A 23650-nucleotide genomic window follows, 5' to 3' on the forward strand; every position below is an offset into this window, starting at 1 on the left:
TGGCAGATACTCCCATGACACAAATGACTGCTGGTTCAAAGAAAAAGTTCACAGACAAGGTCACATGGAGAATGTGCAAGACAGACAAAAAGCAGAAATGAGTGAAAAGTTCCAAACACAAAACTGTGAAAATGCATAATGTGACTGAATGTGAAACAGTATCAGGCAACATAGAGTCTGACAAAGGTGAGCTGACTTTCCTAGAACTGCATAGTATAACTGAAGCAGATCTCAAAATCATGTGGATCTCAATGGATGTGTCTCATGTAAAACTGAAAAAGGAACTGGATGCAGGGTCAGCTTTGTCTATAATTTCAGAAGCTGAATACAACAGACTGTTTTCTAAGCTACCATTAGAGAAGACCTCATGACACTAAAGACCTATGCCAGGAAAAAGTGTCCCCCAAAGGCAAACAAAGTGAATGTGGTGTATAGAGGCCAAACACAGCAGTTAGAACTTTGTCTATTGAAAAGTGGAGTGCCAGTGCTTTTCAGACGTGAATGGTTGAGAAAAATCTAACTAGACTGCCACTCAATCAAAGCTCTCAGTGTAGCATCGACAGCCAATGCCAGCCCAAATGGTAGCACTAACCAGAGATGGGCACAGCTGCTTGATGCTAATGAGAAGGTATTTGAGAAAGGAATAGATAAAAAGATTGACAACTTGGCCAAAAGCAGTTCAGGATGACAAAAAGTTCAAAATGCACTGCCACAGGCACCATTACACCCATGGGAGTGGCTGTCACCACCATGGCAAAGAGTACATATTGATTTTGCGGGGCCATTCATGGACTCCATGTTCCTGATTGCTGTGGATGCTCATTCAAAGTGGTCTGAGGTTATAACAATGAAGTTAATTATCTCAGCAAAGACTGTTTCCACTCTGGGGACTATCTTTGCCAGAATTGGATTACCAGAACAAATTGTGAGGGTCAACGGACCACAATACATATCAGAAGAATTCAGGCTGTTCATGAAGCAAAATTGCATCAGACATTTCAAGTCGGCTCCTCACCACCCAGCAACAAATGGGTTAGCTGAAAGATTTATCCAAACATTCAAGTTCATTAAAGCAGTGGACAAGGAGGAAATTTCATTACAGCAAAAAGGACACATGTCCTTGTTCTGCGTTGGAACTCTGTTCATGCAGTGACAAATCAAACACTTGCAATGCTGTTCATGAACAGAAATCTGAGATCTCACAAGTACAGAATAAACAGTTCAGCCAGTTGCTAAGTGAAGTAGTAAGGAGCTTTGAGGTTGGATGGGAAGCCCTAGCAGGTGATTATTGAGAAGACAAGTGGACACTTGGTTGGATAGTTACAAGAATTGGACCACTGATGTGCACACTGGATGTTGTAGATCAGACATGGAGACGCCATGTGGACCAGTTACTGGATGCTCAACCAAATAACTCACCTGAGTCGACTGTATCCAACTGGACAGACACACTACAGCCACCAGACTGATGATCATCTCACTGACAGTAACCTGACACTGGCAACTGAGAATATTGCCTCTGACAAGACACCTGCCAAACCTAATGCTACTCCACAGGTCCAGAGGCATGATTCTGAAAGAAACAGAGCCCCACCCAAAAAATCGTTACAACAGTGAAGTTAGATATGGGCTGTTATTGTGGAAGCATGTTTATTCAGAATATGGTTTGAGAGAAAGAAATTGAATGTTTTGTACATATACAGTTTATGTTGCATTAACTTAAGGGGGGAGGAAGTGTAATGCATGGATCTATTTCTTTTTGGAGCAATGACTCTCCTTAGCCCTACATATTGATGTTCTCTATGCATTCTCTTTCTCCAACTCCATTTTGCATGTTTTAATTTAATTGATATGTAGTTGCACAGATGTAGCAATAAAACAGGAAATGTCACTGATTTATAGAGGATTATCTTACTGACCGGCTTGTATTACTCCATCAAATAATCTGTTTTGAAGCAGAGTGCAGGGGAAGGGTGATGCTCAGTTACACAGCTGATGGAGCTTCTGTCTTGCAGCTCCTGTGACATGGGTTTAACTTTGACCTCCAGTGCATCTGTATGGAGTTTGCACATTCTCCCTATGACCCCATGGGTTTCATTGGGTTCCTCTAATTTTCTCCCACATCTCAAAGACAAGTAGGTTGATAGGCTAATTGACCACTATAAATGGTTGCTAACATGCACGTGAATGGTACACTCTTGATAGGGATCTCGAAAGAATGAAATGGAATTAGTGTAGAGAATTAGCATAGATGGGTGCCTGATTGCCAGTACAGTCTCAGTGGGCTGAAGACTCTGCTTCCATGCTGTGTCTCTCTGTGACTCTCTATGATCCTATGTAATGTAAATTTTAAGGGCCAAAGTATTCAAGTGTACTCCATTATCAGTTCAATCTGATGCCCAATACATGCCATAACTCAGTAACAGCTTCCTCTGAGAAGTCAAAGTACCTCAAATGTTGCTGTTTAAAGAAGGTCTTGGATGTACTCTCTACACCTTTGATGTTTGAACAACTCTGAACCACTTGCTGTCATATGATTGGCTGATTAGATATATGCATTAATGAGCAGGTGTACAGGTGTATCTAATAAAAACATTGAAATCAAATCCTTAGAAAGAGGTGACATAGGATTGAAAGGTGTAGAATCCTTGTGAGTAGAGTTAAGAAATTGCAAGTGTAATAAGACCCTGATGGGAATTATATACAGGCCTTCAAACAGTAGCCAGGATGTGGGCAACAAATTACAATGGGAAATAGAAAAAGGCATGTTCAAAGCGCAATACCGCGTTTGCCGTGGGGGATTTCAACATACAGGTAGATTGGGAAAATCAGGTTGGTGCTGGATTCGAAAAGGGAGAATGCCTACGAGATGGCTTTTTTTGAGTAGATTGTGGTTTAGCCCACCAGGAGAATAGTAATTCTGGATTGGGTATTGTGTAATAAACAAAATTTGATGAGGGAGCTTAAGATAAAGGAACCCTTTGGAAACAGTGTATATAATATGATAGACTTCACCTTGTTATTTGAGAGAGGGAGAAGTTAAAGTCAGCTGTGTCAGTATTACGGTGGAGTTAAGGAAATTATAGAGGCATGAGAGAGGAGATAGCTGACCACTGGTGTATTAGCATCTGCTCTGGACCTCGAGGTGAGTGGTCCCAGGTTCAAATCCGGCTGCCTGTTTGCATGCTTTCCATCCGTACTAGGTTGAGCATTGAGCTAGCAGCTCAGTTTTGTAAAAATAGGCAAATGCTAAAGAATTGCAAGGTTGTCACCCGATGTGCCACAAGGCATAGAGAAGAACAACTACCAGCAGGGACAAGGGCTGAATAGCAATGGCTGGAGTTTCTGGGGGCAATTCAGAAGACACGGGGTGAATACATACAAAAAATGAAAAAGTATTCTAAAGGCATGATGATGCAACCATGGCTGACAACATAAAAGCAAAAGAGGGGGCATATAATAGAGCAGGAATTAGTGGGAAGTTAGAGGATTAGGAAGTTTTTAAAAACCAACAAACAGTAGGCAACTAAAAAAGCCAAAATGAGAGAAAAGATTAAATATAAAGGTAAGGTAGAAAATAATATTAAAGAGGGTAACGATTTTTTCAAATATGTAAATAGTAAAAGAGATCACTGTCTGATATGGGAAGGATGGCTACTGCACAATACCGAAAGAAGCTGCAGAGGGTTGTAAATTTAATCTGCACCATCTTGGGTACTAGCCTAGAAAGTACTCAGAACATCTTCAAGGAGCATTGTCTTAGAAAGTCAGCGTCCATTATTAAGGACCTCCAGCACCCAGGACATGCCCTTTTCTTGCTATTGCTGTTGAGTAGGAGGAACAGAAGCCTTTGAAGGCACACAGCGATTCAGGAACAGTTTCTGTTCATCTGCCATCCGATTCCTAAATGGACATTGAACCCTTGGACACTACCTCACTTTTTTAATATATAGTATTTTCATTACTTGCACAATTTTTAATCTGTTCAATATACATATTTATTTATTTATTATTATTATGTTTTTTTCTTCTATATTATGTATTGCATTGAACTGCTGCTGCTAAGTTAACAAATTTCACGTCACATGCCGGTGATAATAAACCTGATTCTGATTCTGAGTCGAGAGGAGATGCTGGACTGCTAGAAAATGACGCTGGAGTGGTAGTAATGGGGGACAAGGTAATGGTGGATGAACTAAATAATTATTTTGCATACGTCTTCACCATGGGAAACACTAGCAGTATTCTAGAAGTTTTGAGAGTATCAGCAGGCAGAAATTAGTGCAATTGCTATTACTAGGGAGAAGGTGCTTGGGAAGTTGAAAGGTCTGATGGTGGATAAGTCACTCAGAACAGATATACTACCCCCCCCCCCGAGTTCTGAAAGAGATAGCTGGGGAGATTGTAAAGGCCTTGGTAAAGATCTTTTAAGAATCAGTAGATTCTGGCATGGTTCCAGACCACTGGAAAATTGAAAATGTCACTCCAGTCTTCAAGAACAGAGGGAGACAGAAGATAAGAAATTATAAGCCAACACATACAACAAGCTGGAGGAGCTCAGCAGGTTGGGCAGCATCGGTGGAAACGAGCAGTCAATGTTTCGGGCCGAGACCCTTCGTCAGGACTGAAGAAGGAAGGGGCAGGGGCCCTATAAAGAAGGTGGGGGGAGGGGGGAAGGTGCCAGGAGAAAAACCAATCAGAGGAAAGATCAAGGGGTGGGGGAGGGGAAGCAGGGAGGGGATAGGCAGGAGAGGTGAAGAAGGAACGTAATGGGAAAGCACTATGGGTTGTAGAAGAAGGCAGAATCATGAGTGAGGTGATGGGCAGCTGGAAGAGGAGGCAGAGTGAAAGTGGGATGGGGGTAGGGAGAGGGAGGGAATTACCGGAAGTTGGAGAATTCAATGTTCATACCAAGGGGCTTGAGACTACCCAGACAGTATATGAGGTGTTGTTCCTCCATCCCAAGTTTGGCCTCATCATGGCAGTAGAGGAGGCCACATATGGACATATCCGAATGGGAATGTGAAGCAGAGTTGAAGTGGGTGGCAACCAGGAGATTCTGTCTGTTGTGACAGACAGAGCGGAGGTGCTGACCTCAGTGGTTGGGAGGATGTTGGAGTCAATTGTTAAGGATGAACTCACAGGATACATTGGAAGCACATGGTAAGATAGGCCAAAGACAGCATGGGGAAATCTTGCCAGAAGAAATCTGCTGGAATTCTTTGAGGAAATAAACATCCAGATAAAGGAGAATTGGTGGCTGTTGTGTACTTGGTCTTTCAGAAGACCTTTGACAAGGTGCCACACAAGACTGTTTAAGAAGATGAGAGTCCATGATAATACAGGAAGGATACTAGCATTGAAATTGCTGATTGGCAGGAGGCAAAGAGTGAGAATAAATGGAGACTTTTCTGGTTGGCTACCAGTGACTAGTGGTGTTCTGCAGGGGTTGGTGTTGCAATCACTTCTTTTGATGTTATATCTCAATGATTTGACTAATGGAATCGATGTCTTTGTGACCAATTTTGTGGACTATTTGAAGATATGTGGAGAGCCAGGTAGGGTTGAGGAAGACCGTAGAAGGACTGAGACAGATGAGGAGAATGGGCAAAGAAGTGGCAGATGGTATACAATGTTGAGAAGTGTATGGCCAAGCACTTTGGTAGGAGGAACAAAAGTGCAAACTATTTTCTAAAAGGGCAGAAAATTCAAAAATCCAAGGTGCTAAGGGTCTTGGGTGTCCTCATACAGGATCCCTGAGGTTTAACATGCAGGTTGAGGTGGTGGTAAGGAGGTCAAATATAATGTTAGCATTCATTTCACAAGGACTAGAATATAAAAGCAAAGATGTAAGTCTGAGGGTTTATAAGGCACTGGTGATACCTCACTTGGAGCACTGTGAGCGGTTTTCGTACCCTTCTCTAAGAAAGGATGTGCTGATATTGGGGTGAGTTCAGAGAATTTTCATCAGAACAATGCCGGCACAGATAGAGTGGATGTAGCGAGAATGTTTCCTACAGTGGGAGTTCTAGGACCAGAGGGCACAGATAAGATGGAGATTGTCATGGTCAGGTTGTGTTTGTATTGTTCTTTGCTTTGGAATAGATGTGTAAAATCCTTGCTCCTCTTAGCTAGAAATCGTATTGTGGACTACGTTTTTCCATCAACACATTAATTATTCATTATTGTCCTGTAGGTTTAAGCAGTTCTTCATTACTTTCATGTAGTAACTTCTTTAAACAATATTTTTTTAATGTTGTTGCTGTCAAAAGAATGTATTGCCTTAATTAGCTTTACTGTAGCAATTTGCAGATTGTGTAGCTGTAATCTGTCAGAATTGATTAGCCCAGATTTTCCTTAGTGATGCCTTTTCTCTGTATTAACTAATCATGCTTCCCATTTCCCCAACTTCCCCAGATCCTGATTTGCAAGTCTTTCTGGTGATGGCTACCCTCGAGCAATGAGGCTTTGAGTAGCAGCAGGATCCCCTGTGACATAACTGACGCATTTGAGCTGATTGGACCAGCTTTGCTCATGACGTTTCTTTTTAAGTCCCCAAAACCTGATAAACTGTTACTCTCAGATTAGCTGTAAAAGTTTTCAGTGTTTCTGTATAGCTCTGACATTCTAAACCATTTAAAAACATGAAAGATACAATAAAAATAAAATTAAATATGATACATAATCACATAAAAAGACAAATAATTATAAATAATTTAATTTATTCTAATCTTCCCTGACTACCCTATAGCCCTGCAGTCGTCATTTAAGATAATGGGTCTATCCTGGCACAGGACCTGAGAGCAAATTCCCCAATGTAAATGCCAGGGATTATGTGTAAACTCCTGTTCTATCATTGACTGCATGGAATGTTCAGCTGAGAAGTGGAGCCAGGATATCGCAGGTTAAGCTCAGTTGGTAAGTTCAGGAATTCTGTATCAGTGGGAATCATATAAACATAGAAAACCTACAGCATAATACAGGTCCTTCGGCCCACATGCATTTACTTTAGAAATTACCTAGGATTACCCATAGCCCTGTATTTTTCTAAGCTCCACCTATCCAGGAGTCTCTTAAAAGACCCTGTCATATCTGCCTCCACCACCGTTGCCGGCAGCCCATTCTACGCACTCACCACTCTCTGCATTAAAAAAACATAACCCTGACATCTCCTCTGTACCTACTTCCAAGCACCTTAAAACAGTGCTCTCTCATGTAAGCCATTTCAGCCCTGGGAAAAAGCCTCTAACAATCCACACAACCAATGTCTCTCATCATCTTATACATCTCTATCAGGTCCCCTCTCATCCTCCGCCACTTCAAAGAGAAAAGGCCAAGTTCTCTCAACCTGTTCTCATAAGGCATGCTCCCCAATCAAGGCACCATCCTTATAAATTTCCTCTGCACCCTTTCTATAGTTTCCACATCCTTCCTGTAGTGAGGCGACCAGAACTGAGCACAGTACTCCAAGACCAGGGTCCTATATAGCTGTAACATTACCTCTCTGCTCTTAAACTCAATCCCACGGTTGATGAAGGCCAATGCACTGTATGCCTTCTTAACCACAGAGTCAACCTGCGGAGCAGCTTTGAGTTTCCTATGGACTCGGATCCCAAGATCCCTCTGATCTTCCACTCTGCCAGGAGTCTTACCATTAATACTATATTCTGCCATCATATTTGACCTACCAAAATGAACCACCTCACACTTATCTGCGTTGAACTCCATCTGTCCCCTCTCAGCCCAGTTTTGCATCCTTTCGATGGCCCACTGTAACCTCTGTCAGCCCTCCTCACAATCCACAACACCTTTGTGTCATCAGAAAAAGTACTAACCCACCCCTCCACTTCCTCATCCAGGTCATTTATAAAAATCACAAAGGGGTCCCAGAACAGATCCCGGAGTAACATCACTGGTCACCAACCTCCATACAGAATATGACCCATCTGCAACCACTCTTTGCCTTCTGTGGACAAGCCAATTCTGGATCCACAAAGCAAGATCCCCTTGGACCCCATGTTTCTTTTCTTTCTGAATAACCCTTGCATGGGGTACCTTATCAAATGCCTTGTTGAAATCCATGCCTCTTAGGATCTTTTCCATCAATTTTCCAACCACTGAAATAATACTTCCTGGGCTATCTCTACTCCCTTGCTTGAATAATGGAACAACATCTGCAACCCTCCAATCTTGCAGAACCTCTCCCGTCCCCATTGATGATGCTACGATCATTGCCAGAGGCTCGGAATCTCCTCAGTCGCTTCTCACAGTAGCCTGGGGTACATCTCATCTGGTCCTGGAGACTTTCCAAAAGCTTCAACACATCCTCTTTCTTGATGTCTATATGCTCAAGCTTTTCAAACTGTTGTATGTCATCCCTATAATTGCCAAGATCTTTTTCCGTAGTGAATACTGAAGCAAAGTATTCATTAAGTACCTCTGTTATCTCCTCCAGTTCCATGCACACTTTTCCATTGTCACTCCTGATTGGTCCTATTCTCTCACGTCTTATCCTCTTGCTCTTCACACACTTGTAGAATGCCTTGGGGTTTTCCTTAATCCTGCTTGCCAAGGCTCTTTCATGGCTCCTTCTGGCTCTCCTAATTTCATGCTTAAGCTCCTTCCTGCTAGCCTCATCATCTTCTTGATCTCTATCGTTACCTAGTTTTTTGAACCTTTTGTAAGCTATTCTTTTCTTCTTGACTAGATTTTTAACAGCCTTTGTACACCACAGTTCCATTACTCAACTATTCCTTCCCTGTCTCATTGGAATGCACCTATGCAGGACGCCACGCAAATATCCCCTGAACATTTTCTACATTTCTCCCGTACATTTCCCTGAGAACATCTGTTTCCAATTTATGCTTCCAAGTTCCTGCCTGATAGCTACATATTTCCCCTTAATCTAATTAAATGTTTTCCTAATTTGTCTGTTTGTACCCCTCTCCAATGCTATGGTAAAGGAGATAGAATTGTGATCACTATCTCCAAAATGCTCTCCCACTGAGAAACCTGACACCTGACCAGGTTTATTTCCCAATACCAGATCAAGTACAGCCTCTTCTCTTGTAGGCTTTTCTACATGTTGTGTCAGGAAACCTTCCTGAACACACCTAACAAACTGCACCCCATTTAAACCTTTTGCTCTCAGGAGATGCCAATCAATATTTGGGAAATTAAAATCTCCCACCACAACATCCTTGTTATTATTGCTCTTTTCCAGAACCTGTTTCCCTATCTGCTCCTCGATGTCCCTGTTACTATTGGGTGGTCTATAAAAAAACACCCAGTAGAGTTATTGACCCCTTCCTGTTTCTAACTTCTACCGACAGAGACTCAGTAGACAATCCCTCCATGACTTCTTCCTTTTTTGCAGCTGTGACACTACCTCTGATCAGCAGTGCCATGCCCCCACCTCTTTTGCCTCCTTCCCTGTCCTTTCTGAAACATCTAAAGCCTGGCACTCTAAGTAATCATTCCTGCCCTTGAGCCATCCAAGTCTCTACAATGGCCTTAACATCATAGCTCCAGGTGCTGATCCATGCTCTAAGCTCATTCACTTTGTCATGATGTTTCTTGCATTAAAATACTCATTTCATCTTTAATCTGAGCGAATCCCTTCCCTATCACCTGCCTATGCTCCCTCTCACACTTTCTCCAAATTTTGTCTGTTTGTGAGCCAACACTCCCTTCCTCTGTCTCTTCAGTTCAGTTCCCACCCCCAGCAATTCTAGTTTAAACTCTCCCCAATAGCCTTGGCAAACCTCCCTGCCAGGATATTGGTCCGCCTCGGATTCAAGTGCAATCCGTCCTTTTTGTACAGGTCGCACTTGCCCCAAAAGAGGTCCCAATAAGCCAGAAATCTGAATCCCTGCTCCTGCACAAATCCTTCAGCCACACATTCATCCTCCACCTCACTCTATTACTATACTCACTATCACATGGCACAGGCAGTAATCCTGAGATTACTACCTTTGATGTCCTGCTTCTCAATTTCCTTCTTAACTCCCTGTAGTCTGTTTTCAGGACCTCCTCCCTTTTCCTACCTACGTCGTAGTTACCAATACATATCACAACCTCTGGCTGTTCACCTTCCTACTTCACGATATCGTTGATGCAACATTCAGAATTCTGAAATTTATTGGCATTTACACTGAGATATGCTAGTAGATTACACATAGAACTGCCAGTGAAACCAAACCATGCCTGGGTACTGAAGTTATTATCATAATGGTACATGGAAAGGCTTATTCTTGGACTGATGTAGGTACCAATTCCAATTGCTTCCTTCCAGCCACAACAGTGAATACAGTACATCCTTTGTTCACTGTTGATTTCTGGGAGCAAGATTTCTACTGCAGCTCAGAAATATTGATTGGTTGCTTTCTCTCAAGTACCTCTTCTTACTGAAACCCTTTCACATCTTAAGTTGATATATTTATTTAAAACTACTTTCCTTAATTGAGATGATAGTCTGTCTGGACTATTGGATAATATAGAGGAAACAGTGTTACTATGCATCTTGTTCATTAATCCTATTAAATGATAAAGATCTCAGGTTTCGGTGATGCTGTTTAAGAATTCTTCAAAAAGCACTAAAGTGCATCTTGTAAATATTACACTGCAGTTTTATGTATCCTTAATAAGAGATAGTGAATGATTACTGTGGGAGATTATTTTGCTGTGAACAATTGAGCATTTTGAGTGTTATTCACGCTGTCGCCTTTCATGTAGGTGTAGAGTATATTATCATGCTCCTTGCCAATACCTTGTAGATAGTGGACAGGCTTTGGGAAAGTCAGGAGGTGAACCAGACATCACAGAATGGCAGGCTGTGATCTGCTATTGCAGTCATGGTAATTGTGTTGAGTGGTTCAGTTAAATTTCTAGTCAACAGTGATGCTTTTATTATTGAATTCCAAAGGGAATCAGTTGCATAGTTTTGATGGACTATGCAGTACAAATTAGACTTACAAATTCTCAGCCAAATTTCTAAGATATATTCATCTGCAGCATCTGAGGAGTTGCAAATGCAACAATGGACTTTAATTTAAAAATAAGGGAAGGCCATTGTTGAAGCAGCTCAAGATGGTCGGCCTTGAAGCTACCAGTGATGTCCCAGGATGAAAGTGATCACCATCTTCCTTTGTGCATTGATCATGATTCCATTTGTTGGAGAGTTTTACCTGATCCACATTGACTTCTGTCTTATTAGATCTTCCTGGTATCAAGTTGCTATCAAAGGCAGCTCCTCTCACAAACATTATGGAATTCTGCTCAGTTTTCTAAACTTGGCTCAAGTTATATTGAGGACTGAAGCCGATTGACCTCAGCAAAATTCAAACCAAGCATTAATGAACAGTTTAGTAATGAGTCAATGCCTTTTGATAGTTATTTCATAACTTCTTTCAACACTGACAAATGATTAAGAGCAGGCTGATTCATGAAATTACTGATATTTAAAGTTGCTAAATCCAATGCACCAGATTTAGAAAGTGAGTGTAGTTTGTTGGATATTTTGTAGAGCTTGAGATTTGTAGAGCTTTAGGTGGTTAGACACTTAGCAAGGGCCATTAAAAAGAAGTTAGGTTTAAGTAAGGCAGCCATTGTTGGAGTTGCCCGGGGTTAGAGTAGAGAGTTGAAGGTTTAGCTCAAGAGATTTTGGTGAGAAGAGGTGGAGGCTAAGATAAGTTTCTGGTAATTTTGTTTCTTTCTTTCTTATTGCACAGTTAGAGCAATTGAGTGACAGCTTGGAAGGTGTTCCTCTTGCAGGATGTGGGAAGACAGGGACATCTTCAATATCTCTGATGATTATACCTGCAGCTTCTTACAGACCTTGTTCGGGAACCGGAGCTGGAGCTGGATGGCCTTCAGATAATTCAGGAGATGGAGAGATTGATTGGCAGGAGATGCAGAGAGCTAATTACACCTGTGGTTCAGGACACAGATAACTGGGTGACTGTCAGGGGAGGGAAAGGGGATAAGCAGCCAGAGTGGTACCCCTGTGGCTGTTTCCCTCGATAACAAGTATATTGTTTTGGTTACTATTGCAAGAATAATCTAGCAAAGGAAAGCCATAACACTTAGTTCTCTGGCACAGGGTTTAGCTCTGTGATTCAGAAGGCAAGGAGGGAGAAGAGCCAAGCAGCAGTGATAGGGGAGTTGGTTGGGAAAGCAGAAAGAAGGTTCTATGGGCAAGAATAAGTTACCTGGGTGATACATTGCCTCTGAGGTATCAGGGTCAGGGATATAGTGGATTAAGTTCATAGCATCCTCAAGAAGGAAGTTGAGCAGCCAGAGGTTGTGGTCTACATCAGTGTCAGTACAGGGAAGGTGATGAGGTCCTGTAGAGTGCTGGAGATGTTAGATGCTAACTTAAAGGACAGGACTGCCAGGATAGTAATCTTGCGATTGCTACCCATGCCACATTCTAGTAAGGCTAGTATAGAAAGATAATGCATTTTAACCTGTGGCTAAGGAGAGAGAGGGCTTCAAGTTTTTGGATCATTTGACTGTCTTCCAGGGAAGGTGGGATTGGTACAAGTGGGACAATTTGCATCTGAACTGGAGGGGGCCAATATCGTTGCGAGAAGGTTAGCCAGTACTACTCCAGGAGTTTTAGACTAGAGTTGCAGAGTGCCAGGATAGCTAGTGAAGTGGTTGGGAGAAATGTACTTGTTAAGCTTACATACAAAGACGGGAATCAAAAGGTTGACCATGGTGGGAAAACTGTTATGAGCTGTGTTAATTTCAATGCAATTATATTGTAGGTAAAGCAGATGTGCTTCGATTATGGATCAGCACATGGAATTATTATATTGCAGCCATTATTGAGACTTGGTTGTGGGAGGGGCAGGACTGGCAGCTCAGTGTTCCAGGGTTCCATTATTTTAGACATGATTGAGGGCAAGGTATTAAAGTGGAGCGAGTGGCTTTACTAGTCAGGGAAAATGTCATAGTAGTGCTCTGATCTGCAAAGACTTCAAAGTTTGTCTACTGAGGCTGTATGTGTGGAAGTGAGGAATATGAAAAGGATGACCAGATTAATGGAATTAGATTACAGACCTTCCTCAAGTTGGCATAATTGGAGGAGCACATTTGTATAAAGATAGCAGAGAAAAATAAGATTGTGATAGGTGATTTCAACTTACCCCATATTGACTAGGACCCCCATAGTATAAAAGAACTAGATGGGATAGAACTCTGGGTCCATTGTTGGTCACTTATATTAATGATCTTGATGATAATGTGGTAAACTGGATCTGCAAATTTGTAGATTATACCAGAATTGGAGTGTAGTGGACAGCAAGAAAGGCTATCAAAGCTTGTAGTGAGATCTGGAAGAAATGGCAGATGGAATTTAATACAGTTGCTGCATTTTTGGGAGGACAAACCAGTGTAGGACATGTACAGTGAAAGGCAGGGCACTGAGGAGTTCAGTAGAACAAAATAATCTGGGAATACAGATCCATAAATTCTTTAAAAGTGTTGTTACAGGTAGGGAGAGTCTTAAGGAGAGCTGTTGGCACATTTAGCTTCATAGATCAGAGTACAGAAGTTATGATGTTATCTTGAAGTAGTACAAGACCAGATTTGGAGTATTGTGTGCAGTTCTGGTCAGCTATCTACAGGAAAGGCATCACCAAGATTAAAAGAGTACAGAGAAGATTAACAAATATGTTGTAGGGAAAGATTGAGTAGGTTAGGACTTGAAACCCTGGCGTGTAGGAGAACGAGAGGAGATTTGATAGAGGTATGGATAGGGTTTAATGCAAGATAACATTCTCCACTGAGGTTGGGTGAGACTGGAGGTTAAGGGAGAAAGATTAAATATTTAAGGGGAATCTGAGGGTGAACTTCTTTACTCAGTGGATGATGAGAGTGTGGAACGAAATGCCAGTGGACATGGTGGATGAGGTTTGATTGGAACAAGAGAGATTTAGATAAGCACATGATGGTTTAAAGATGGCACTATCAAAGTCATGCAACAGCAAAGAGATTCAACTAAAAACATTACTTATAACATCTTTTCTGAAGCAAATTGTGGTGAACTATCACTGCAGATAGCGAGGAGGCAGGCGGAGGCATGGCTGATTTGGGGGATGAGCTGTGACGCTATGTGTTTAAGCCGGAGTAGCAAATAGAGTTTGTATCGCTGCCAGAGATGGAGTGAGTGATTTCGAGGGGCGTCTGTGTGGGAGGGCTTCAATGCCTGTCCACGAGGTTGGATCACTCCAAGCGCCGATCCGATCCAGGGAGCTTGAACACAGCTTCAGGATGGACAGCCCGTGTGTATCCTGGTGCCAGGGCCTGGCTCCTAGAGTGAGGCACTACCCAGCGCTTGGCACTGATAGTTTGGAAATCCGAGTGTCCGGAAAAGAGGCAAGGGTTAGGTTGATTTCGCTCACTCTCCCACGACTGTCCATTCCTTTCTCCGTAGCGCAGGGGCTGTGAATTGATTTGGCTGCTCTGCAGTTTTGCCCCACTGCTGTGGTAACCTGGGACTGAGGCTTGAGCCTACCGCAGCTGCTCCGGGAGTGGACCTGGAACTCAGTCTGGTTCAGAATGCTGTTGGCTTGTTTCTGTTGTTTGCATGGCTTCTGTTTCTTTCTCTCTCTCTCTCTTTCCCCACGCAGTTTTTTTCTAATTAGGTTATTCGGATTTCTTGCTTTGTGGCTGCCTGTAAGCAAAGAAATTTCAAGGTGTATTACTTAGACATTCTTTGATAATAAATGTGCTTTAAATCTTGAGTCTTTGATAGGAGGGATATGGACGGTTATGATGCAGGTACAGGTGAATGGGACTGGGCAGGATAATAGTTCAGCATGGACTAGAAGAGTTGAAGGACATGTTTCTATGCTGTAGTACTATAACTCTATGACACTATAAAAATATTGGTATCCTAGTTTTGAGTATTTCTATTTAACAACAGAGAGATTCTACTTAAAATTCCAAGTAGACAATCATTTAAATGCTGAATTTTGTGGTTCTGATGACCAAATTTTGGATCCCTAGTTGGGGTATTCCTGTTCAATGTAAAATGATATATTTTATATATAAGGTTATATAAAAAGTTTATCTGTTCTGACATTTTTTAATTAAACAGATTGACTTTGTGTATTTAAAATAGCGTTCCAGCTTGATTCTGTTATGTAGCTAAAAGATTATGTTTATTTTTGTTTAGCCATCAAGGTATTTTTTACTTTTTTTAGTCAAGCATTTAATTATATAGGCTAATTCTGTTTTATGTCTCTTTTTTTCCCAATACAGTCACCTGCACACAGCTATTCCAGTTATGATTCACTTAGAAATGAAAGTGTAGGAGGTGGCCCTGAAGATCTGACTGTGAGTAGAATTATTGAAGATGATGATGACCAAGATGACCATGATGATGTTGAGAAGATTATTGAATCAGATGGAGCAGAATCTGAACGCCTAAAAGCTTTTAATGTAAGTAACATCAAGGTTTTCCTGTATATCTCAGTACTGGGTACATATATACAATAGTGAAAATAAATATATAATATTTTTCTTAAGGTATATGCCATTTGTTATATCCCAGTAGTATTTTTTTCTCTTTCAGTGGAGTTATAGGAATTACGGAACAGAAGGAGGCCACTTTATTCACGGCATATGAATAAATACTAAAATTATTCAAATCATATTTCCTCATATATTAGTAAAATTCCTCGCTGAACACTTCCTTTTGTGATGTATACTGCCTCAATAGTTTTTTGTGGTACAGCATCCCATTTTCTAATAATCCTTTCTCTGAAAGTAATTCTTTAACATTCACTGTTGTTCTACCAATAACTTTAAGTATTTACACCCTATTATTGATTAATAATTAACTAGTGGAAATGATCTTTGACCATTTATCCTTTCAAAAATTTTTAGCATTAGCAACCTTGTAGAGAGTTTTACAGTTAATTTCTTCTATTTATTTGAAAGCATTGTTTTGTAACTTATTAAGTTCTTGTTCCTGGTATAATGTTAGTGAATTCACTTTTGTAGCATTAGTACCTTTTTAATGAAGATATTCACATAAAATCAAAAAGTATTTCTAATTATGGGCTAACAAACACTGTATACACAAAGAATGTAATTTCTTTGCTTTAGATTTCAGTGATACAATGTTTATAACCCAGGATTCTAATTTCCACATTTTGTTTTGTGTTTTTTTTTGTAATCACATCTTTAATATAAAGGTTGTGATCAAACATATTCATGATACAAAATCATAATAGTACTAACATTCTTCTGTAATGTCAGAAGTGATTTAATTATATCATTGTTCAGTGCTATCTGAAACATGTTGAAATTTTATTTAGGTGTCTATTTGCCTGTTCAATAGAAGACAAAAAAAAAGAACAGGAAATGTAGCATATTACCGATGGTTAAGGCAGCCGAACTGGACAAAATTATAAATTGTGATGTGAAACACAAGTAGATTCTAAACAAGTGAACTTGTAGCAGCTTCAAACACAATCTCAAACTCTTGAATTTGGAATGATTACTGGACAATTTACACTATAACTTTTAATTGTTATTTTGTGAATAACGGTATGCAAGTACTTGAAATTTTATTGCTATTGTTTATCACATTATAAGAAGTGATATTATACTACCTCATTAAAATTTGCTGAAATCTTGTTCATTGCATTACACAATGGGAGAACTATCTGCAATTTCCTTTCATTAAAATCTATGGATTGCAATTCCAAGGCAACATATTTATGATTTTCTAATAAATCATGAATAGAAATACAAATTCCTGCAAAAAAAAAAGAATATCTCAGGGCGTCCTCTCTGCTTCTCAACCCTCTGATCAAATTTAAACTCTACTCCTAAAATCAAAGTTTTCTTCCTCTACTGCCCTTTTCAACTAATTTCATCTTGCTTATTGCCATCATTCATATTCTTTCCCATTGCTCTGTCTCTTACTTCTGCTTATATCTCAATGAATCTTCTCTACTCCTCTTTTTCTCACCATCAGTTTGCAGAAGGTGGGGATGCAGGAATGGTGTGAAGGGCCATTACAGGAACATGACTTGGTAGATATACAAAATATTGCATTCAATGGGGAATCTTTGTGTAATGGGTTTGTCAGTCATAGAAGAAAATGATTTAATGGAATCACTGAAGACTTAAATAATTTGCTCATTAGTGGGGGCTGGATGAAATTGGATAGGAAAATTATATCTATTAGAAGCAAGTAACTCAATAGTTAAGGAAGCGTGAAAAGTAACTTTAGTCATTAGGCAAACACGAGGAAATCTGCAGATGCTGGAAATTCAAACAACAACACACACAAAATGCTGGTGGAACACAGCAGGCCAGGCAGCATCTATAGGGAGAAGCGCTATCGCCCTTCGTCCTGACGAAGGGTCTCGGCCGGAAACGTCGACAGCGCTTCTCCCTATAGATGCTGCCTGGCCTGCTGTGTTCCTCCAGCATTTTGTGTGTGTTGTTGTTAGTCATTAGGCTGTTTTTTGTGACATTTTTATGAAGCAGCAGATTAGAGATCAGATCTAGAATTAATACAATATTTTAAAAAAAACAGAGAAATTTAAGGTACTGAAGGAGAGAGTTTGGTCATTTTATCTACGTGGGGCCAAAAATGAACTAATTAGATTAAATATTTATTACTTATTGGCCAAAAGTCCTATGGACTATTGCCTGTAAGTACTCATCCATATGAAATGGTCCTCTGCCCTTACTAACCCATTATTTTCAGACTAATAGCACTTCCAAGTGAATGATGGTTCCCTAAACCCGCACCAACATACCTCGATATGGTGATAGACACCAGAACAAACTAAGAAAGGAAAATAAATTGCATTAATGTTAGAAAACTCTAGAATATGAAATACACAGTATTAGCAGACGAAGATAGACAAAAACAAGTTTACAAAGTGTGATGAATAAATGTGTTAAGCTACAGGAACAAAAAGGTAATAAACAATAATGGCTCAAAAATGGTAAGATGTGTGAAAATGAAACTAAGATCAGCAAAGAGAGAATATGAAAACAGAATAGTTAAGACAAAAGGAAATCCCCATGTCATTATGTTACATGTTAATGGCAAGTTTGTAGTAAGTAGTGAGGTTAGGAACCAAGATGCATGTGCAGATCTGCAGGACTTAGTCAGAATATTTACCAACACAGAGCGTAGGGATGGAAGTCTGTTATTCTGGCCAGAGGTCCATGACCACAAAGATTGGTGTTGGGACCTCTATTGTTTGTGAAATATACCAGTAATTTGGATGGAAATGTAGATTGGTAGATTAGCATGTTTATGGATGATGCCAAGATTGATGGAGTTATTGAATGTATAAAAGAGTATCAAAAGATACAATGTGATATAAATCAGTTACAGATATGGGCAGAGAAATGGCAGGTGGAGCTAATCTAAACAAGTGTGAGGTGTTGCACTTTGGGAGGTCAAAAGGAAGAAGAAAATATATAGTTAATGGTAGGCCCCTTAATAGAATTGAGGTACGGAGGAATTTTGGGGCTCAAATCTATAGTTCACTGAAAGTGGCTACAGTTGTGGATAGCATGTTAAAGATGGCATATGGAACGTTTGCCTTCATTGATGGGGGTTTTGAATAAAATAGTACAGATAACTTTTTGCAGTTATACAAAACTACAGTCAATTCTAGTCGCCCCATTACAGAAAGGACTTGGAGACTGAAAACAGTGCAGAAAATGTTTACTAAGATGCTGCCTGGATTAGAGTGTTTGAGCAAAAGGAAAGGTCAGGCCAACTAAGGATTTTCTCCCTAGAGCATTGTAGGATGAGGTGATACCTGAAAGAGGACAAAGACAGTCAGAATTTTTTTCTATGGGTAGAAATATTAAAACTCCAGAGGGCATGTTCTTAAATTTTGAAGGAAGATGTATAAAAGTGACATGAGGGAGAAAGGGTAGTAGTGGTGGCAGGCAGTTTGGTGGAGTCTAAGAGGCTTCTAGATAGACACATGAATATGAAGAGAATGGAAGGGTATGAATGATATACAGAAGACATTTAATATAAAATTGGCATCAAGATTAGCACCAGTTGACTGAACAGCCCGTCTAGTATTGTACTGTTCTATGTCCTATACATTGAGCTGCAGATAAGCAATAGCTTTTCCCAAGGAAGAAGATATTGCCAAGGTCTTTATTCATTGAAAAGGTAACAGAGGTAAAAGAGATCGTTATAATCTCTGTCATCGGGTAGATTTTCAGGAGGAAGGTGATAGAGTCCCATAAATGTTGGCTAGGAGGATTAGCAAAATTGAGGCCTGAGCAGAACTGATCAAAAATAATCAAAATTACAGAAAACAGAGAGTAATAGAACAGAATTCTTTTACAGAATGAAGGATAGTAGACTGGGATGCTTCTTAAAAAATCTTTCTGGTCACACTTTATAATAATGGCTATGCTCACAAACTGAGTATTGATTTAATTAACACTCCCATTCCAATTAGAGTTCTAAAAGAGATGGCTGAAGAGATTGTGGAGGCATTAGTAATGATCTTTCAAGAATCACTGGATTCTGCAATGGTTTTAGAAGAATGGGAAAAAAATTGCAAATGTCACTCCTCTCTTCAAGAAGGGGGAGAGGCAGAAGAAAGGAAACTATAGGCCAGTTAGCCTGACTTTAGTGGTTGAGAAGATGTTGGAGTCAATTATTAAGGATGAGGTCTCATGGTACTTGGAGGCTCATGATAAAATTGGTGATAATCAGCATGGTTACCTCAGGGGAAAATCTTGCCCGACTAATCTGTTGGAATTCTTTGAAGAAATAACAAGCAGGATAGACAAAGGAAAATTGGTTCATAGGACACTTCTATGCTTTGTTGCCCTCAGAAAAAAAGCATGCTTGTATCATGTTGGGTTTTGTTATTAATAAGACCACTATGAACTCTAGCTCATGATTGCTACTGGTTCAATACCAGTTACCTGAATGTTAGTATATTTTATTTTACCTGTTATTTGCTCAGTTCAATCTATCCCTCTCTTATCTATGTACCTTTACTTGCCAGAAGTGTATCACGGTCTGGATCGTGATAATGTGTACTTCTGGTGGGTGGAATTAGTTCTATCAGCTTTCTTCATCTTAATTCCCATTTGACTGAAAATTTTCTGATAAGACGGCAATCAGACAAAAGGTTAATGTAATACTGCAAATATTTTGCAGTTCGGGTACATCTTCAGAGGCAGAAAAAAATCCCAAGTTTTAAGTTGATAAATTTCCATCTTTTAGTATCCTTAGTATTTTGGTTTCAAATGTTATGTTAGCTGCAGTGTAAAGTACTAAGTCTTACGTGGATTATTATATGAGAACACTGGGATCCATTATAAAGATATCATTTACACCCATCTGTCTTGATGGTTTGGGAGAAAAATGGTAATTTAAGAGTTTGTTTTCTGTAACTTTGCCAAACTCTTGTAGCCAGCTGCTGTTGCTGAACTCATTCATGCCTTTGTTACTTTTATACATAATTATCCCAGTGTTGTTACTTTCATACATAACTATTCCAACGTTGTCTGACTCCAGTATATCATTAATTCACAATTCCTTTAGAGCTTGGTGAGAAGCATATGCTCTTCTTCTGAAAACCCTTAGTATTGAAATTCTTATATTTTCAAGTTCTCCCTGTGTCCTTAAATATTTTTGGAATCATTTGCAGCCATTTAATCTTGCCAGATTTCTGGAATACCCCAGTTCTGGTATTCCGAATTTTAACTGTTGCCTGACTCCCCAAAACCATGCCTGTTTAATGTTCCTTCCTATTTTATAAATTACTTCCTTGACCAAGTTTAGTTCATCTCTTGCAATTCAACTTCCTCAGCCTTATGACAAATGTAGTTGATTGCAAGCGTGTGGAGAATCTTCAGTTATACTATGACATTAAAAACATTATATAAATGCAAGTTGTTAACAATCTTTATGCTTAACTTCATTCTTCTTGCACGTTAGCAATATATGTATGATACATAATGTGACACACATGTAAATGCCATCAAATGAGGACACTGCATTTTGGGGGAAGTTGTACATCTGATCAACGCAGCAGGGCAGGCAGTGTCTATGGAGGGATTAAAAACTGTTAACATTTTCGGCTGAGATCCTTCATCGAGACTGGAAAGGAAGGGGACAGAAGCAAGAATGGCTTTTACCCTTCCTTTCTAGTCCCAATGAAGGGTCACTGCCCAAAACATTGATTGTGCATTCCCCAGCATAGATGTCTAATTTGCTGAGTTGCTCCAGCATTTTGTGTGTGTTTGTCAAATGTACAACTTCCCTCAAAATGAAGCATCCCCATTTGACTGCATTGCCATGTGTGACACATTACATATCACTCATTGCTACAACCTTTTGTGTTTACAGATCATTTCATGTTGATATACTATTTTAATGTAGCTCATATTCAGTAGCACATTTAATATCAAGTCAAATCAAGTCACTTTTATTGTCATTTCGACCATAACTGCTGGTACAGTACATAGTAAAGATGAGACAACGTTTTTCAGGACCATGGTGTTACATGACACAGTACAAAAACTAGACTGAACTACACAAAAAACAACAACACAGAGAAAGCTACACTAGACTACAGACCTACACTGGACTACATAAAGTGCACAAAAACAGTGCAGGTATTACAATAAATAATAAACAGGACAATAGGGCAAGGTGTCAGTCCAGGCTTCGGGTATTGAGGAGTCTGATAGCTTGGGGAAAGAAACTGTTACATCGTCTGGCCGTGAGAGCCCGAATGCTTTGGAGCCTTTTCCCAGATGGCAGGAGGGAGAAGAGATTGTATGAGGGGTGCATGGGGTCCTTCATAATGCTGTTTCCTTTGCAGATGCAGTGTGTAGTGTAAATGTCCGTGATGGCAGGAAAAGAGACCCCGATGATCCTCTCAGCTGACCTCACTATCCGCTCAGGGTCTTGCGATCCGAGATGGTGCAATTTCTGAACCAGGCAGTGATGCAGCTGCTCAGGATGCTCTCAATACAACCCCTGTAGAATGTGATGAGGATGGGGGGTGAGAGATGGGGGGTGAGAGATGGACTTTCCTCATCCTTCACAGAAAGTAGAGACGCTGCTGGGCTTTCTTTGCTATGGAGCTGGTGTTGAGGGACCAGGGATAATATAATATATGCATTAATGTACTGTACATTGAGACTAGACCTATGGCTTTAGACCATAGAAATGAGAAACCAAGGCTTTAATATCAGCCTTATCGAATCACCTAAGTTACCTGCCAAATTGGATCATCTTTCAAAGGCACACCTGATTTTTTCACTCTGATTTTGTTAAATATTTGCTCACACTTTTAAGAGCAAAATAAAACTTCACTGTGATTAAAAACAGAGGTTGATTTATTATTCGGGAAGATTACTTTGCCCAAAATGTCATTTTGTTAGATATTCCTTCTAAAATCATGAATTCCAGTGACCAAGAATTAATAACATTCCTATTTATAAATATTATAGTGACACTTGTAAAACATATACTAATAAATAGGTTTCTTTACATTTATATTGGTTTTAAATATGTTTTATTCAGAACAGAATCATTGATGGGTATTTGATTTATTTTAATTATTGGATATATCATTTAACTGATAAATTTGCTTGCACTCAATGAATTAGGATTATAAAATACTTTAATTCAGAAAACCTTAGATTGCACCACAAAAGGAGGCTATTCAATCTATCTTGCTAATACAAGCTAAAAATTGAGTTCTTGTAGTACACCTACAGTACTTCCCAGCTCTCAGTCAGTAGCTTTTGTAGTTTATGATTCAACAAGCATCTTACAGATTCCTGTTAAAAATATTGAGTTCCAGATCTCCTCTGTTCTTGAGGATCCTCTTTCCTTCAATCAATTAACCTTGATCTATTTTAAATAGTTTATAATCCTTAAAACTTAAATCTCTACCAAACTGTAGTGTACATTAGCTGTAACCTAATGTTTTCTATAGAGTTTCTGAATGTTTCTACTCTATCTGCCATGGCTTGGCTCCTTATATTCTCATGCCTTCTTAACTTGGCTGTCTGTGATGTTCAGGAGACATATACCATGAAACTCTTTAGCTCCTGTAAGTTTTTTTAGTATCCTTCTATTTATCATGTATTCCTTTCCTCTCTTTGCCCTCCTCACTGTCAATGACTATTAAGTTTGCCATCTTGAGTAGATTTCATAATTGTAGTCCTGAAAACTCCACTGCAGCCCTCAAGTTCCTCCCATTAATGCTGCCTTGCCTGCTGCGTTCGTCCATCATTTTATATGTGTTGCCTGGATTTCCAGGATCTGCAGATTTTCTTTTGTTTGCTTTATCATACTTGGTCATTTTTTAAAATCAGCTTTCTACTTTAATTTGGCTTTTACTTTCACGATCAATTTACCTGGTGAAAAGGCAAATGCTCTACCTTATTCTTCCTTGCTTCAGTTAGTGTTATCAGTTGCAACCATTCTCTTACAAGGTCACGGTGATTCTCTTTGAATAACTTGTGCCTCTCAATACTTATTTATGCTGTCCTTCAGAACAATGTTTGCTAATTTTCCCATCACTAGCATTAGGCTCTCTGACTTGCCTTTGTTCAGTGTACACATTTTTCCCTTTCGGAGTACTAGCATCCTCTAATA

At 39.8% G+C, this 23650-nt stretch overlaps 1 protein-coding gene across 4 annotated transcripts in view; it reads left to right on the forward strand.

The window, feature by feature from the left end:
* LOC140726545 (nucleolar protein 4-like) overlaps positions 1-23650 on the forward strand; it is a 315088-nt gene that overhangs the window by 249858 nt on the left and 41580 nt on the right. For all 4 annotated transcript variants that reach the window (XM_073043081.1, XM_073043090.1, XM_073043100.1 and 1 more), the window contains exon 7: positions 15271-15450. In XM_073043081.1, coding sequence (XP_072899182.1) covers positions 15271-15450 — 180 coding nt within the window. The remainder of the gene's footprint in view (positions 1-15270; positions 15451-23650) is intronic.

Source organism: Hemitrygon akajei, chromosome 1, assembly GCF_048418815.1.
Source record: "Hemitrygon akajei chromosome 1, sHemAka1.3, whole genome shotgun sequence".
Classification (NCBI taxonomy): domain Eukaryota; kingdom Metazoa; phylum Chordata; class Chondrichthyes; order Myliobatiformes; family Dasyatidae; genus Hemitrygon; species Hemitrygon akajei.